Below are 17,161 nucleotides of genomic sequence, written 5' to 3' on the forward strand. Positions count from 1 at the left end.
TTATCACTTTGTTGAATCTAACTCTAAGCACCAAGTAGAAGATAAGCCAGGTAAAGGATGAGCTGCATGCACTGCATGGAAAGAAGATCTTTATAGACAATGACTACCGGAGACGTGTCCTGCTAAGGGGAGGACTGGGGCGGCACTGGCTTCATTACTATAACCTCTTTCAGCTACTTTGGGGCTTGATTGGAAACTCCCTGTAAGCTGAGAAGAAGGTCATTATTTCAATGCAACCCTCCCATCATTAGGAGGCTGAGGACGAGTCCTGTTCCCTCTCCCAAACAAGCAGCACTTAGGAAGTAACATGAATGCCTTTGGGCAGCATACATCCAGTTCCCAGCCAGGACACTCCTATACACAGGATTTAACAGACATGGAGGTCTTCTCCAGAGATTACTTTAATTTACATCAGCAGAATCTGCTCCAGCCTCAGAGGCCATCTTCAATGTATGGTGTAACAAACCATCCAAAGCCAAATTCCGACCCATATTGGTGTTTTGGTGGCTTGGCCATTAATTCTTCATACCTCAATGGGAATGGCTCCAGATATTTGCCAAGTGGCTATGCCAACAGCAATGCCCAAGTCTTGACTCCTTCTACGGAGTATGGAATGGCAGAGACACACTTGTTGACTTATCTACACCATGATGACCTGATCCAAGCGGTGAGACCACCTTATTCCTACTCGGCTTTAATAGCCATGGCTCTTCAGAATGCTCCTGAGAAGAAGCTGACCCTCAGTCAAATCTATAACTATGTGATTGACAAGTTCCCCTTCTATAGGAAAAGCAAGGCGGGCTGGCAGAACTCCATCAGACACAATTTATCCCTCAATGACTGCTTCAAGAAGGTGGCCAGGGACGACAGCGATCCAGGTAAGCGGTGGCACCCAAGCATCTATTTAGAAATATTGGAATGTATCTGTGAATTGTTGCTGCTGAGGCATAGTTTTGGTAATCCAAATATTTATTATTTTCATTTTTATTTTTTTTTACAATTTGCAACTTTTTTATGCAATTGTACTCCAACATCAAGAGAAGTACAATTTAATTTTATTTCTTTCACCTTTTAAAAAAAAAAAAAATTAATGGTGTTTTGGAAAAAGTTGCTGCAAAGTCTTTATCGCTTATAATGGGTTTTTTCTCTACTTTCATAATTTAATTTTCAGTTTTAATTATACTATCTTAGCAGTTCATCACTAATTTTTAAATATCTGGTTTCAGTCAGTGAATTAAAACATTCTAGGCTGTATCTAGAGGCTAAAATCATCTGTATTAAAAAAAAAAATAAAAAATAAAAATAAAATAAGTGTGCCACAATTTTCACATGTTTAGGGAAACTACAGGTTAAAGTATCTCCAGACAGACCCTGGGAGCTGTAGTCCCGTCAGGTGTTGGATACAAATTGTGCTGATGGCCAGATTTAAGTGAATGCTGAAAGTTTTTGCGCTGTTGTGTTGTTTTTTTTTTGTTTTTGTTTTTTTTTTTCCAACTTTCAGTGCTATTGTTCCCCATTAGCAGCTTTTTCAGGCAAGGAAAGGCTAACTGTAATGAGTTTTGAAATCAAGATCCATATTAATATAAATTGCTCTACAGCGCCACTACATGGGAGATTTAATATTACATGTTGGATATAAAATGCATAGATCTATGTGGGGGTCACAAAGTAAGAGGCATTTTTAAGTCTGTGCACACACACCGCTAACAGTTTCCTATTTGAGACCCTGAACTATAGTAAAGGGGTAATCCAACCCCACACTCTTCTGCATCCGGTCCTGAGCAGGGCATTGATGTCATTTTTTGGCATGTGCGAGCAGTGGGCATCTTGGACCTATGCTACTTATTATAATAGAACAGGTGAATGATACTGGGCGTTTATAAAGATGCCCAGCTCACCACCTGTTATGGAAGTGAAGGGGGCTGAATTACCCCTTTAAGAGGACCTTTCATCAATTTTAGCTTTAATTGGCCACATCATGGAAAAACTGTTTTCAGAGCTGAGGAAAATGTAGTGGGGTTGTTTTTTTTTTTTTTTTTTTTCCTCTTATCCATTGCTTAGATATTAGCTTGTAAACGTTAGATTATAGTTTATTATAAACCTGACTTTCCAGAAATGATCTGGGCGTGTTTTTGTTCCCCTATGTGAGATTGACCAATTATAAACAGGCAGCAACATACAGGGAAAGAACACGCCCACATAATAGCTTAGAGCAGGTTTCTCACTGTGAGACATATAATAGCAGACAGTCTGCTCTCCTCACTGAGTGACTACAAAGTTTCAGGAGCTGAGTCTGATTACATACACCTTTCATCTCATGGCAGAGCAGACTTATATAGCGCTATGAAGGGATTGTTCCTATAAAGGTATGTGTCCACGTTCAGATTTGCTTCAGGCTTTGGACAGGATTTTATGCAGGTAAAATCCTGACCAAAAATGCACCTGAGGTCACTGACAGGTCACCTGCGGTGTTTTGCTCATTGTAGCAACATGCTGCGTTCTGAAAAAACGCAACGCATGTGCGTTTTTGCGGGAAAAACGCATGCGTTTTTTAACCCCTTCCCGACATTTGACGTACTATCCCGTCGAGGTGGGGTGGGCCCGTATGACCGCCGACGGGATAGTACGTCATCACCGATCAGCGGCGCTCACGGGGGGAGTGCGGCCGATCGCGGCCGGGTGTCAGCTGCATATCGCAGCTGACATCCGGCACTATGTGCCAGGAGCGGTCATGGACCGCCCCCGGCACATTAACCCCCGGCACACCGCGATCAAACATGATCACAGTGTACCGGCGGTATAGGGAAGCATCGCGCAGGGAGGGGGCTCCCTGCGGGCTTCCCTGAGACCCCCGGAGCAACGCGATGTGATCGCGTTGCTGCGAGGGTCTCCTACCTCCTTCCTGGCTGCAGGTCCCGGATCCAAGATGGCCGCGGCATCCGGGTCCTGCAGGGAAGGAGGTGGCTTACCGAGTGTCTGCTCAGAGCAGACACTTGGTAAGCCTGCAGCCCTGCACAGCAGATCGTCGATCTGGCAGAGTGCTGTGCACACTGCCAGATCAATGATCTGTGATGTCCCCCCCTGGGACAAAGTAAAAAAGTAAAAAAAAAATTTTTCCACATGTGTAAAAAAAAATAAAAAAAATTCCTAAATAAATAATAATAAAAAAATATATATTATTCCCATAAATACATTTCTTTATCTAAATAAAAAAAACAAAACAATAAAAGTACACATATTTAGTATCGCCGCGTCCGTAACGACCCAACCTATAAAACTGCCCCACTAATTAACCCCTTCAGTAAACACCGTAAGAAAAAAAAAAAAAAAGAGGCAAAAAACAACGCTTTATTACCATACCGCCGAACAAAAAGTGGAATAACACGCGATCAAAAAGACAGATATAAATAACCATGGTACTGCTGAAAACGTCATCTTGTCCCGCAAAAAACAAGCTGCCATACAGCATCATCAGCAAAAAAATAAAAAAGTTATAGTCCTGAGAATAAAGCGATACCAAAATAAGTATTTTTTCTATATTTTAGTTTTTATCGTATAAAAGCGCCAAAACATAAAAAAATGATATAAATGAGATATCGCTGTAATCGTACTGACCCGAAGAATAAAACTGCTTTATCAATTTTGCCAAACGCGGAACGGTATAAACGCCTCCCCCAAAAGAAATTCATGAATAGCTGGTTTTTGGTCATTCTGCCTCACAAAAATCGGAATAAAAAGCGATCAAAAATGGTCACGTGTCCGAAAATGTTACCAATAAAAACGTCAACTCGTCCCGCAAAAAACAAGACCTCACATGACTCTGTGGAGCAAAATGTGGAAAAATTATAGGTCTCAAAATGTGGAGACGCAAAAACTTTTTTGCTATAAAAAGCGTCGCTGGTTTCACACTTGCGTTTTTGTCTGCAGCGTTTTTTGCACAAAAAAAGCATGCGTTTTTTCCCTATATTTAACATTGGAAACGCATGCGGTTTTTTTGTACGCGTTTGGTCGCGTTTTCAAACGCATGCGTTTTTTTTTCTGCATGCGTTCATTTTCAGAAATACAACCTGCAGTATTTTCTTGCGTTTTTAAGCACATGCGTTTGTTTGCGTTAAAAACGCATGCATTTTTTCGAAAAAAAACAGAAAACACACTGAAAAGCCACCCACCACCATCAAGGTGATAAAGGGATCCAAACCCTAACCCTAACTCTACCCCTAACCTCACCCCTAACCGTTTAATGAACATTTTCTGACAGTCATAGTGCCACGTATGTCAGTGCCACGTATTTCAGTGCCACGTATCACGTATTTCAGTGCCACGTATCACGTATTTCAGTGCCACGTATCACGTATTTCAGTGCCACATATTTTAGTGCCACGTATTTCAGTGCCACGTATTTCAGTGCCACGTATTTCAGTGCCACGTATTTCAGTGCCACGTATTTCAGTGCCACGTATTTCAGTGCCACGTATCACGTATTTCAGTGCCATGTATTTAAGTGCCACGTGTTTCAGTGCCATGTATTTAAGTGCCACGTATCTCATATTTCAGTGCCACGTATTTCAGTGCCACGTATTTCAGTGCCACGTATTTCAGTGCCACGTATCACATATTTCAGTGCCACGTATTTCAGTGCCACGTATTTCAGTGCCACGTATTTCAGTGCCACGTATTTCAGTGCCACGTGTTTCAGTGCCACGTATTTAAGTGCCACGTATCACGTATTTCAGTGCCACGTGTTTCAGTGCCACGTATTTAAGTGCCACGTGCCACGTATTTCAGTGCCACGTATTTCAGTGCCACGTATTTCAGTGCCACGTATTTCAGTGCCACGTATTTCAGTGCCACGTATTTCAGTGCCACGTATTTCAGTCACGTTTAGGGTTAGGGGTAGGGTTAGGGTTAGGGTTGGAGGTAAAGTTAGGGTTGGGGCTAAAGTTAGGGTTAGGGTTTGGATTACATTTACGTTTGGATTAGGGTTGGGATTAGAATTATGGGTGTGTCAGGGCTAGGGGTGTGGTTAGGGTTACCGTTGGGATTAGGGTTAGGGGTGTGTTTGGGTTAGGGTTTCAGGTAGAATTGGGGAGTTTCCACTGTCCAGGCACATCAGGGGCTCTCCAAGCGCGACATGGCGTTCAATCTCAATTCCAGCCAATTCTGCGTTGAAAAAGTAAAACAGTGCTCCTTCCCTTCCGAGCTCTCCCGTGCGCCCAAAAAGGGGTTTACCCCAACATATATGTTATCAGCGTACTCGGGACAAATTGAACAACAACTTCTGGGGTCCAAGTTCTCTTGTTATCCTTAGGAAAATAAAAATTTGGGGGGCTAAAAATCATTTTTGTGGGAAAAAAAAGATGTTTTATTTTCACGGCTCTGCATTATAAACTGTAGTGAAACACTTGGGGGTTCAAAGTTCTCACAACACATCTAGATAAGTTCCTTGGGAGGTCTAGTTTCCAATATGGGGTCACTTGTGGGGGGTTTGTACTGTTTGGGTACATCAGGGGCTCTGCAAATGCAACGTGACGCCTGCAGACCAATCCATTTAAGGCTGCATTCCAAATGGCGCTCCTTCCCTTCCGAGCTCTGTCATGCACCCAAACAGTGGTTCCCCCCCACATATGGGGTATCAGCGTACTCAGGACAAATTGGAAAACAAATTTTGGGGTCCAATTTATTCTGTTACCCTTGTAAAAATACAAAGCTGGGTGCTAAAAAATCATTTTTGAGAAAAAAAAAAAAATTATTTTCACGGCTCTGCGTTATAATCTGTAGTGAAACACTTGGGGGTTCAAAGCTCTCAAAACACATCTAGATAAGTTCCTTAGGGGGTCTACTTTCCAAAATGGTGTCACTTGTAGGGAGTTTCAATGTTTAGGCACATCAGGGGCTCTCCAAACGCAACATGGCGTCCCATCTCAATTCCAGTCAATTTTGCATTGAAAAGTCAAATGGCGCTCCTTCCCTTCCAAGCTCTGCCATGCGCCCAAACAATGGTTTACACCCACATATGGGGTATCAGCGTACTCAGGACAAATTGTACAACATTTTTTGGGGTCCAATTTCTTCTCTTACCCTTGGGAAAATAAAAAATTGGGGGCGAAAAGATCATTTTTGTGAAAAAATATGATTTTTTATTTTTACGGCTCTGCATTATAAACTTCTGTGAAGCACTTGGTGGGTCAAAGTGCTCACCACACATCTAGATAAGTTCCTTATGGGGTCTACTTTCCAAAATGGTGTCACTTGTAGGGAGTTTCAATGTTTAGGCACATCAGGGGCTCTCCAAACGCAACATGGCGTCCCATCTCAATTCCAGTCAATTTTGCATTGAAAAGTCAAATGGCGCTCCTTCCCTTCCAAGCTCTGCCATGCGCCCAAACAATGGTTTACACCCACATATGGGGTATCAGCGTACTCAGGACAAATTGTACAACATTTTTTGGGGTCCAATTTCTTCTCTTACCCTTGGGAAAATAAAAAATTGGGGGCGAAAAGATCATTTTTGTGAAAAAATATGATTTTTTATTTTTACGGCTCTGCATTATAAACTTCTGTGAAGCACTTGGTGGGTCAAAGTGCTCACCACACATCAAGATAAGTTTCTTAGGGGGTCTACTTTCCAAAATGGTGTCACTTGTAGGGGGTTTCAGTGTTTAGGCACATCAGGGGCTCTCCAAACGCAACATGGCGTCCCATCTCAATTCCAGTCAATTTTGCATTGAAAAGTCAAATGGCGCTCCTTTCCTTCCGAGCTCTGCCATACGCCCAAACAGTGGTTTACCCTCACATATGGGGTATCAGCGTACTCAGGACAAATTGTACAACAACTTTGGGGGTCCATTTTCTCCTGTTACCCTTGGTAAAATAAAACAAATTGGAGCTGAAATAAATTGTGTGTGAAAAAAAGTTAAATGTTCATTTTTATTTAAACATTCCAAAAATTCCTGTGAAACACCTGAAGGGTTAATAAACTTCTTGAATGTGGTTTTGAGCACCTTGAGGGGTGCAGTTTTTAGAATGGTGTCACACTTGAGTATTTTCTATCATATAGACCCCTCAAAATGACTTCAAATGAGATGTGGTCCCTAAAAAAAATGGTGTTGTAAAAATGAGAAATTGCTGGTCAACTTTTAACCCTTATAACTCCGTCACAAAAAAAAATTTTGGTTCCAAAATTGTACTGATGTAAAGTAGACATGTGGGAAATGTTACTTATTAAGTATTTTGCGTGACATATGTCTGTGATTTAAGGGCATAAAAATTCAAAGTTGGAAAATTGCAAAATGTTCAAAATTTTCGCCAAATTTCCATTTTTTTCACAAATAAACGCAAGTTATATCGAATAAATTTTACCACTAACATGAAATACAATATGTCACGAGAAAACAATGTCAGAATCGCCAAGATCCGTCAAAGCGTTCCAGAGTTATAGCCTCATAAAGGGACAGTGGTCAGAATTGTAAAAATTGGCCCGGTCATTAACGTGCAAACCACCCTTGGGGGTGAAGGGGTTAATGCACAGTGGAGACGGGATTTCATTAAATCCCCTCCACTATGCTGTAACATCTGGACGCTGCGTTTTTGACGCTGCGGCAAAAACGCAGCCTTTCCTGAACGTGGACACATACCCTTAGTGTTTAATCGTGGCACTTTGCAATCACACACAGCTCTCAGCAGTGATATCAGTGAGGAGCCTCACACAGGAGAAACCCGCTCTAAGCTATTGTGGGGGCATGTTCTTTGTCTGCGTGGTTATGATTGGTAAATAATATTATACAGTGAAGGAAGCGCACGCCCCCTGAGACAAATCTTTGGTAACGTCCAGTTAAACTTTTCAGAATTTTTATAACCTAAACTTTACAAGCTTAAATCTCTACAATGGAGAGGAGAAATCAAAAAGTAAAAACTACACTTCACTCAGCTCTGCAGTCACTATTCCATGATGTGGTCAGTTTAAAATGCTCAAAGTGATGATCATTCCAATTTAACTCAAAAAATGTCTTAAGTCAGATTAATTCTTTTAAAACCATCCACAGGATAGGTGATAAATGCCTGATTCAGTAAGGGTCCCAATGGTCAATCCTTTAGATTTTTGAGTGAAAACTTCCTTGATGACACAAATCTCTACAATCACTACTTTCTGCTATACAATATTGTTTTTCTTAAAACCTATGGTTGTCTTAATTTGTACACTTTGAACACAGTGTGGTTATATGGCTTTGTTTTTTTTTTTTTTTTTGTTCTTTTGCATACTTGGTAACACATTTTATTGGCCACACATTGAGTAAGTCGAAAGAAAACTTTGTGGTAAATAGTGTATGGTTTTGTATACTTTTTTTTCTTTGCCCCCCTTTCCTCTACACACGCACTAGGCATGACTTTTTTTTTTTTTCCCTCGCTCCCATACGTATGTGAAAAAATATATTTCTGAAACACCTGGAAATCACAGCTTTTTTTTAGTGCAAACTAGTATGAATCAAACATCCAAGAGCAAACTCTGAAGGGAGTCTCGGGCTATGCTCGCATGTTTTTAAGGACTTTCTAAAGTGACTTGTGTATATATTTTTTTGTTTGTTTGTCTTCAGACTTTTGCTATGATGGTGAACATGACTACACATTGTTTCTTCTTTCCCATTACCACCCTCCTCTTTCTTTTTCAACTAGGGTAAGGGTTAACCACAGTTTACAGTATTATTGGAGTTTTGTGATGTGATATATGATCTAGCCAGTAGAGGGCAGTGGCGAGAGACCAGAGTTGGGTGGTGTGGTTGAGGGACTCAAAACGTCTTTTAGCAAAGTGGATTTTTTATTGAAAAAATTTTTTGAAATGGATGTGTTAAGAAAAAAAAAAAATCTGTGTGAACATGGCTTTATGGGTTTTCTCACCAAGTTCCTTGTTTCCACAGGTAAAGGAAATTACTGGACTCTCGATCCAAGCTGCGACAAAATGTTCGATAACGGCAATTTCAAACGAAAGCGGAAAAAGTGTGACAATGGGAGTAACCCGTCTAAAAAGCTAAGTGACAAAAAGAAAGTGACCTCTCTTGGGTCGTCTGACAGTCTTGCGGGAACTCCAGCCAAAAAAATTAAGCAGTCTCCAGCATCTTCACCCACGGTGAACACGAACCCTTGCTTTGCCAACTTCACATCCGCCGTAAATGCAGTGTGGGGTAATGGGTCGTCCTCTCAGCCCAGTGATTACTTCTCACCCCCCAATGGTTATTTCACAGAACTTGCTCCTCTTAGTTACCCCACTGACAACAACCACATCTCCTCATTTCCTGGAGAATCTATTGCTCAAGCCAACTTCAAGCCTTGGCGTTGCCCAACCAATCGGAGTAGTCTGTGCTCATCCGTCATCAACCCTCTACATGGGAATCACATGCTTTATAACCAGAAAGCGGAGGTGTGATGAAGACTTTATTTTTTTTTTTTTAGTCTGCACAGGCCTGTTTTTACTCTGTACATTACTTTCTCTTGGAGAACACACTAAACTTATGTTGCGAACAGTCATAAAGTAGACTTGTTTGGAAGCTGCTCTCTTCCAGCCAATACGTTAGGGGGTGGTTGGCCCATCTGCAGGCATGTTTGGGTTTTCATGACCATACCTCATCATAAGTTGGTTATTGGTCCAAGTGGCATAAAATTGGAGTGTAGGGTCAACTGGTGTCCACCTTATTTGTAGCAGTTTTTAGAATGAGGGCTCAAGTTATCAAACTGTATAACTCATGTTTATTGGTGAAATATGGTTCTGTGTGCACTCAGATGTGTAATATGGCTCCTATATATCCTAAAATAATTCCCAATTGGCCCTACAAGGCTTTTCTCTACCAAGGACAATCTGTGAGAACAAACCCAAACATGGACTGTTTGCTAGCGCTCTGCTCTCATGGTGTTTCTGCAATGTTTGTAGTTCATTTGTTGTAGGGGTTTTTTTCTGTATTTTTAGAGATTTTTTAGCTTTTGTAAGAGACTGTATTCAAAAGATATATATTTTTGCATTTCATGGAAGATAAAGTAGATTTTTACTTAATGGATCAGTGTATGTCTTTTATTGAAAGTGATTTTTCTTCTTTTAAGAAATGTTTTTTTTACATGAAGAATTGAACCACTGTTCACCATGTTCATCCTATCGATTCCAGATGAAAGCGTGAAACTTTCTCCTAGGACTCAATCACTGATCGCCTGGTCTTCACGTCGTCCTACGAGCCTTAGACTAGGCACTGTACACACTTTGTGTGTGCTGTCAGGTGCATACACTCAGAAAGTATGCGCCTGGTAGAGACCACAGTTGGGATGAATGCCTAGGCATCTGTCCACCAAGGAGACCCCCACTGTAAAAGATGAATTGGAGCAATGCAACATGAAATTGGCTGGTCTTTAAAAAGTTATTCCAAAAAAAAGTTATCAATTGGATAGAGAGTAACTTGTTGATCGTTGGAGGTCTAAGAACTGGGACCATGGAATCATGAGAATAGGGTTTCAGAACATGCTGAAAGTAGAAGATGTGTGCATACGCGGCTCTTGGCTAGTCCCACAAACAATAAGGGGAGCGTTGATTGCTCCTCACTGCAGCCCTGTTCTCAGGTCCCAGAGGTCGGACCCCTAGTGATCAGAAAGTTATTCCTTATCCAATGAATACGGGATACCTTGTTTTTTTGGGGGAAAAACTTTTCCAGGTGTTAAGGAGAATCTGTTGGATCCCCAAGTGATACACCTTTGAGGCCACACATCAGACTCAGTACATCCAGTCTCTCAGTGTCCGCCGGTCGCACACTCATTCGTTTGGGGCTGTAGTCCCTCATTGACCATCTGTGACACCAATAACTGGTTGCGTTACAGTTAATTATCCACCGATCATAATATTTACCCCGCTTTCTTTGATACTTGCGCCAGACCCGATGATGTAATTCATTGCGTGTAGAAGCTCACCAGCCTCCATGTTCTCACATTGTGGTGTTGTTTTGTGTTCTCCATCCCCCCCGGAAAAGAAAATTATAATAATTCTTTGTGTTTCTCTGTAAGAAGATGTCAGTGTTTGTGATGTAAGAAAAAAAAAAAAAAGGGGGATTTAATGGAGCGTCTCAATAAATCCGGATCCCTGCAGGGGAGCTCTGTAATTGCTGCCGTCCTGAATGCTGAGGTTTACAACCGGTTATTGTCAGGGGCAGTCGCAGTGCCATGGATTGGTAGTGGCATGACAGGCTGGCACATTCCTCTTTTATAAAGCAATATGCCAGCTGCAGCCGCCCCATACTGAAAATATAGACCTCAGCCATGTAACCTGTCTGTATCAGTAACTGCTGTTATTTACTGAATGCAAAGATCCAGTGTCCTAATTATATCATTTACTAAATGCACACAGATCTCTGATAACTATACCATAGAGCTAGGTTTTAATTCTCCCAGAGCAAAACTTTCAATTTGTCACACTAGCCTTCTTGCTAAATGCAATGGTCAAGTCTAAGTGCCACCCTGGAACTTAACACCCAGAGCACGTGACCTGGTAGCCCCAACTCTAACTGCACCCCTGCTACACTGTAAAGCTTTACATAAATCAAGTTGTTGTTTTTACTTTTTCAACAGTTTTATTTTTTTAGTAGATCTGTTCCAACAAAAAATTTTAAAAATCGCCTTACAAAATAAATTACCGTAAATGCTTTTCCTATTTCAATGTTTTAATCTTCTTTCCCGTTCATATACACTGAGCGAAAGGGTAACAATGTTTTGAAATTTTGACTTTCAGGCTCCATATATCACCATACACTTCTGCTTTGAACGTGAGACTACCATCATAATCATCTTGGCTATCTCATATATAAATTCGACTTGCAACTATTTAGCCTCTGATTACTGTAGTTATACAAGAAAATCAAAAAAGTGAGCAGAAGTATGACTTGAAAATGTGCATGAAGTAAAGGAATGTTCACACTGGCCGTAGAAACAAGCAAAACCAAAGAAAAAGCAATGTGTGAATAAACCCTAATGAAAATAAATAAGTAAAAAAGTGCATTAAATAATTAACATACAGTATTTAGTAAACACTGTTTTTGATTAAAAAAAAACAAAAACATAAAGTTGTCCCACCGCAGCAAGGTATACCCATTTGGGACAGTAACTACCTTCTCTGTTAAAACCTGTGAATAGTGGCAGAGAGTAACCAGATCCCAACCGGACACCAAGCTCTGGAGGGACTATATATGAACTGCTAGCTCAGTGAAAAGGGACACACACTATTTGTACTAAATACAAAAAAACTGAGCCGCACAATTTTTTTTCTTATTTTTTACAGGGATATTAGTAAAACTGATTGCCTGGTTGCTAGGGAATCCCCATGTGTATTCAAGCTGTCTAGCAGCCGCAAATCATGCAGCTGCATCAACAAAAACTAAATCTCCGAGCACTCACAAATACTCGGAAACCACCCGAGCAACGAGTATACTCGCTCATCACTAGTGGCCATCTCAGTCTCCTGACCTCAATATCATTGAGCCACTCTGGGGAGATCTCAAGCTCGCAGTTCATGCTAGATAGCCCAGGAATTTACAGGAACTGGAGGCTTTTTTGCCAAGAAGAGTGGGCAGCTTTACCATCTGAGAAAATGAAGAACTTTATCCACAACTACCCGACAAGACTTCAAGCTGTCAGTGATGTTAGAGGGGGCAATACATGGTATTAAGAAATGGGGTATGTAAACTTTTGATCAGTCATTTGATTTTCGGTTGTCATTATGATTTAAAAAGAGAAAACACATTAGTTTGACAATAAATGGCTTCACCCAACCACTAACCATGAGTGGAGAAAAAGTTTTGGTGTTATCTTTCACATTCTCTGAAAAAAAGGCCAAGAAAGCAAAAATTCTGCCGGGGTATGTAAACTTTTGAGCACAACTGGATACCTTATAAACATCAAAAGACTGACCATCGCTTCCAAACAGAAATCAGGTGTGAAAAGGTGCTTACTAAGAGTAGCCATCTCCATATATAACCAACAAAGTAGCACTCTGTAGCGCTATAGCATGCAAACATGAAATATATGAAAGATTGCATTACTGCACTAGAAAATATGAAATATTGAGAATGCTTAGCGCATAAATTGACCATTTCATGTGTACCCAGCAGCCACAAAAAGGTCATTCTTGTTGCTGGGAATCTATCTCTGAATCCTCTCTTAGGCCGGTTTCACACGTCAGTGGCTCCGGTACGTGTAGTGACAGTTTTCTCATGTACCGGAGACACTGACACATGGAGACCCATTAAAATGACTGGGTCTATCCAGATGTCAGCGTGTTTTGACTGTCCGTGAGCAAAACACGCAGACATGTCCGTTTTTACCCAGACACGCGGCCTGCCAAACGTCCTGCACACGGAGAACAGTGTACACTGTCCTCCATGCGCACGGACGGCGGCGGGGGAAGCAGTGCTACTGTAAGCCGCTGTTCCCCTGCATATGGAGCTGAATGCGGCTTTCATCCATTGTCCCCTGCTCTGCCGGCAACAGCGCGAGCAGGGGACAATGAAAGAAAGAAAAAAAAAAAAAAAGTGGGGTTCCCCCTATATTTTACAACCAACCCAACAAAACTCACAGGTGCAGGCTACTATTCTCAGCCTAAAAAAAGCAGCCCACAGCTGCCCAGAAAAGGTGCATCTATTAGTTGCGTCATTTTGGGAGCTTTGCCCGGTTTTTCCCACTTGCCCTGTAGTGGTGGCAAGTGGGATAATGAGGGGTTAATGTCACCATCCTATTGTAAGGTGACATTAAGCTGGCTTAGTAATGGAGAGGAGTCAATAAGACTACTCTCCATTACTAATCCTAGAGTAGTTAAATAGTTACTCAAACACCACACAGTGAGAAAAAAGTCTTTCAATGAAATAAAGCAATATATACAGTTTTTTCATCTTTATTAGTCTACCATTCCAAGCGATGCCCTCGATCTCCTGGAAAAAATGTCAAGTATTAAACCAACAATATACCCATACCTGTCCGGCATACAGTCAGTCCCACGCAGTAATCCATATCTAGGGGAATTTACACTTTACAACTGGGAGCGCTGCTAATCGACAGCCCCCGGCTGTAAACTCCTGGGGAATTAATGAAATGCTGGGAGCGGAGCTTCAGTAACTAGCGGTGATGTCACCAAAGCGGCGCTCCCTTGTGGCCTGAACAAAAATGAACTCTTCAGCGTGGGAAAATCAGCTGTCATTACTGCGTGGCACTGACTGTACGCCGTACAGGTAGGGTATATTGTTGGTTTATTATTTTGACATTTTTTCCCGGAGATCGAGGACTTCACTTGGAATGGCAGACTAATAAAGATGGAAAAAATGTGTACCGGTATATTTTATTTCATTAAAAGACTTTTTTCTTACTGTGTGGTGTTTGATTAACCCTTTAAGGACTATAGGATTAGTAATGGATAAATGTCTTATTGACACCTCTCCATTACTAAGCTGGCTTAATGTCACCTTACAATAGGAAGGTGACATTAATCCCTCATTACCCCACTTGCTACTGCTACAAGGCAAGTGGGAAGAAGCGGGCAAAGCTCCATCTAATAGATGTGCCTTTTCTGGGCAGCTGTAGGCTGCTTTTTTTAGGCTGGGGGGGCCCATATGCATGGCCCGCACCTGTGAGTTTTGCCGAGATGGTTGTAAAATATAGGGGGGACCCCACATCTTTTTTTTCTTTCATTCATCATCCCCTGCTCGCCGGCCGAGCAAGGGAGAATAATGACAGCCGTGTTCAGCACCACACGCAGGGGAACAGCGCTTACTGTAGCGCTTCTTCCCCAGCAGCCGTCCGTGTGGTACTGATGCGTATTCAGAGGATGAAAACGCTGCAGAATTTTCCACCTGATTCTTAGATTGCGGTAGCAGCAAGATTAAAGAGATTTAAAAGCATCTACAGAAATTTTCACATGTAAATTGACCTTCAATGGTCATTTTGTCTTTTTTTGCTGCAAAATAAGCAAGGATTTGTGGTAGATCGTTTTCCCTGTATTCTTCACTGTGATGACATTTTATTTCTTTAGTCCAGGTTTGTGTAACCGTGGAAGAAGATTGAGATAGCAAGTGTACAGTTTTTTTATTTTTTTTATTTTAGCCGATCAACAGTAGAAATGCAAATCTGTACCCAAAGCTGCATGATTTGGCATGGATTGTCAGCCTAGACTTACTTGTGGAAACCTTACAGCAGCGCATCCGGTACGTGGTGAAATGCACGGTGGATTTGCAGGTGGAAAATTTTCAGCAGATGACAGCCTTGTGAGATTTGAACAAATGTCATTCGAAGGCTGCTGATTTTGCTTTTGCCTTGCTGATTTTTAATTGTTAAATTATTGCGTGAATTTCTCTTCTTTCGCTGCAAACTTGTGAAATCCACAAATGTGTTTGTTGGCAGATTCTCTCAACAGCCCATCTCCATCGCAGACAAAACATAGGTTTCTATATGAAGTTGTCCTCTTTGAGGAATGTCATTAATCAGTAACAGATTATGTCCTGCTTTTGACACATTCCCCTGTAGCTATGATTCAATTTAGCACCTTGGTCTCTGACTTAACCTCGGTTTGCTATACACTGAACCTCTCCGCTAAAAAGCCCCGGGCAAGATATTTTTTCCTTCCTTAAATGACACTGAAGGTTGAACGAAGCTCCATAAGTCAGCGGCACTAATACCATAATGGAGGGTTTCACATTCAGGGCAATTTTACATCAATGATCTCTACTTCTTCAGAAAAGCACTTAGATGTGATAAAAGTATCTAACTAGGAGTCACGACCTCCCCATCACCGGACACGATCCCAGGAGACGACGACGGCGGAGGGTGGAGAGATGGACAAACGCCAAGAAACTCTACATAACATTACCATTAAATTAAAGGTGGCAAAAAGCCACATGAGACGGCTTCGACTTTGCAAATGACAAGTAGCAGACTAGGGGCTCAATACCACAGTTGGCACTGAAACCTAGAACTTCAACTTTCACAGATAGGGCTCATTCACATGATCGTATTTTCGGTCCGTGTGCTGTTGGTGAAAAAAACGGTCAATACTTGGACCAATTCAATGAGCAGTGCAGATGAGCACTTTTTTTTTCCACTCACCGAACCTAGATTTGAAAAAAGTTGCAGCCTACACTAGCTTCTTCCATAAATCGGATGAGACTCGCCCATACAAGTCAATGCGTGTATAAAAAAAATCAGATCCCATAAGGAGCCATGGTATAGCCTCCGATTTTTACAGATAAATTGCAATTCTACAACCTGCGAAAATGTAAATGGTCTTGATTATTAATAGATGCTCCTCTAAAAAACAGATTGCGCATGGATGATAATTGAGAAAAAAGGTTGTACAAATTTTCTGGATGAAACTGTGAATAATTTTTTTATACACTCTTGTGAATCTTCAGCAAGGAGAACGAGAACCTTGGTGGCAGATTCTGTGTGGGTAATTATTCAAGCAGGCACTGTGGGGGTATCTTTGAAAAGCCCTATGAGGGCTCCTGTGATGGGCACTTGGAGCAGCAGAGAACCACTAATGGGCATCTGAGGCTGGTACTCTGGCTGCCTTCTGGGTCAGCTCCAGCACTGTAAGAACGTCAGCACACAATATGGGGGACAATCTGACCGGCACTAAGGAGAAGTCAGTACTGTGAAGCATGCAGGACAGACAATACGTAGTAATCCATGGATGGCAGTATGAACACATCTTAGGTAGGTGCTATGTTGGCATCATGGGGTACCTGAGCCACTAATGGAACATATGCAATAGGAAGAAAAAATATGAAAGGAACTAAGGCACTTGGGTGGCATGCACAAGGGGAATTTGGGGCAGGTATTGGACTATTGAAGACAGCCACTATGTAGCATTTGTGGCCAGCAGTAAGGTTACATTTGAGAACGGCACACCTGATGGAACTATGGGGCATCTGAGGAATAATAAAAGAATCTGCAGTAGGCATTTTGGGTGAAAATGTGACAAACACTAACGCGCATCTGATGAAACCAGTATTTGCAGGGATTTGGCGGAATATGTACATCTTAGAGGGAATCTATCAGCTTATTTTTACTATGTGATCTGAGAGCAGCATGATGTAGGGGCAGAGACTCTGATTCCAGGAATGTATCACTTAGTTTATTGTGTGTGGCAGTTGTGATA

General features: G+C 41.6%; 1 protein-coding gene across 1 annotated transcript; it reads left to right on the forward strand.

Moving 5' to 3' along the window:
• Positions 1–243: 243 nt before the first annotated feature.
• Positions 244–11,053, forward strand: LOC143769657 (forkhead box protein I2-A-like). Its single transcript, XM_077258386.1, has 2 exons — positions 244–878; positions 8,913–11,053. Exons 1-2 carry the CDS (start codon positions 308–310, stop codon positions 9,416–9,418), a joined length of 1,077 nt encoding a protein of 358 aa, XP_077114501.1. The 5' UTR covers positions 244–307; the 3' UTR covers positions 9,419–11,053.
• Positions 11,054–17,161: the final 6,108 nt, after the last annotated feature.

The sequence above is a fragment of the Ranitomeya variabilis genome, chromosome 4, assembly GCF_051348905.1.
Source record: "Ranitomeya variabilis isolate aRanVar5 chromosome 4, aRanVar5.hap1, whole genome shotgun sequence".
Classification (NCBI taxonomy): domain Eukaryota; kingdom Metazoa; phylum Chordata; class Amphibia; order Anura; family Dendrobatidae; genus Ranitomeya; species Ranitomeya variabilis.

Coding starts and splice junctions, on each gene's coding strand:
- LOC143769657 (XM_077258386.1), top strand. CDS start 308: ATGAATGCCTTTGGGCAGCATACATCCAGTTCCCAGCCAGGACACTCC. Junction 879..8,912: donor CAGGGACGACAGCGATCCAG/GTAAGCGGTGGC, acceptor TTGTTTCCACAG/GTAAAGGAAATTACTGGACT.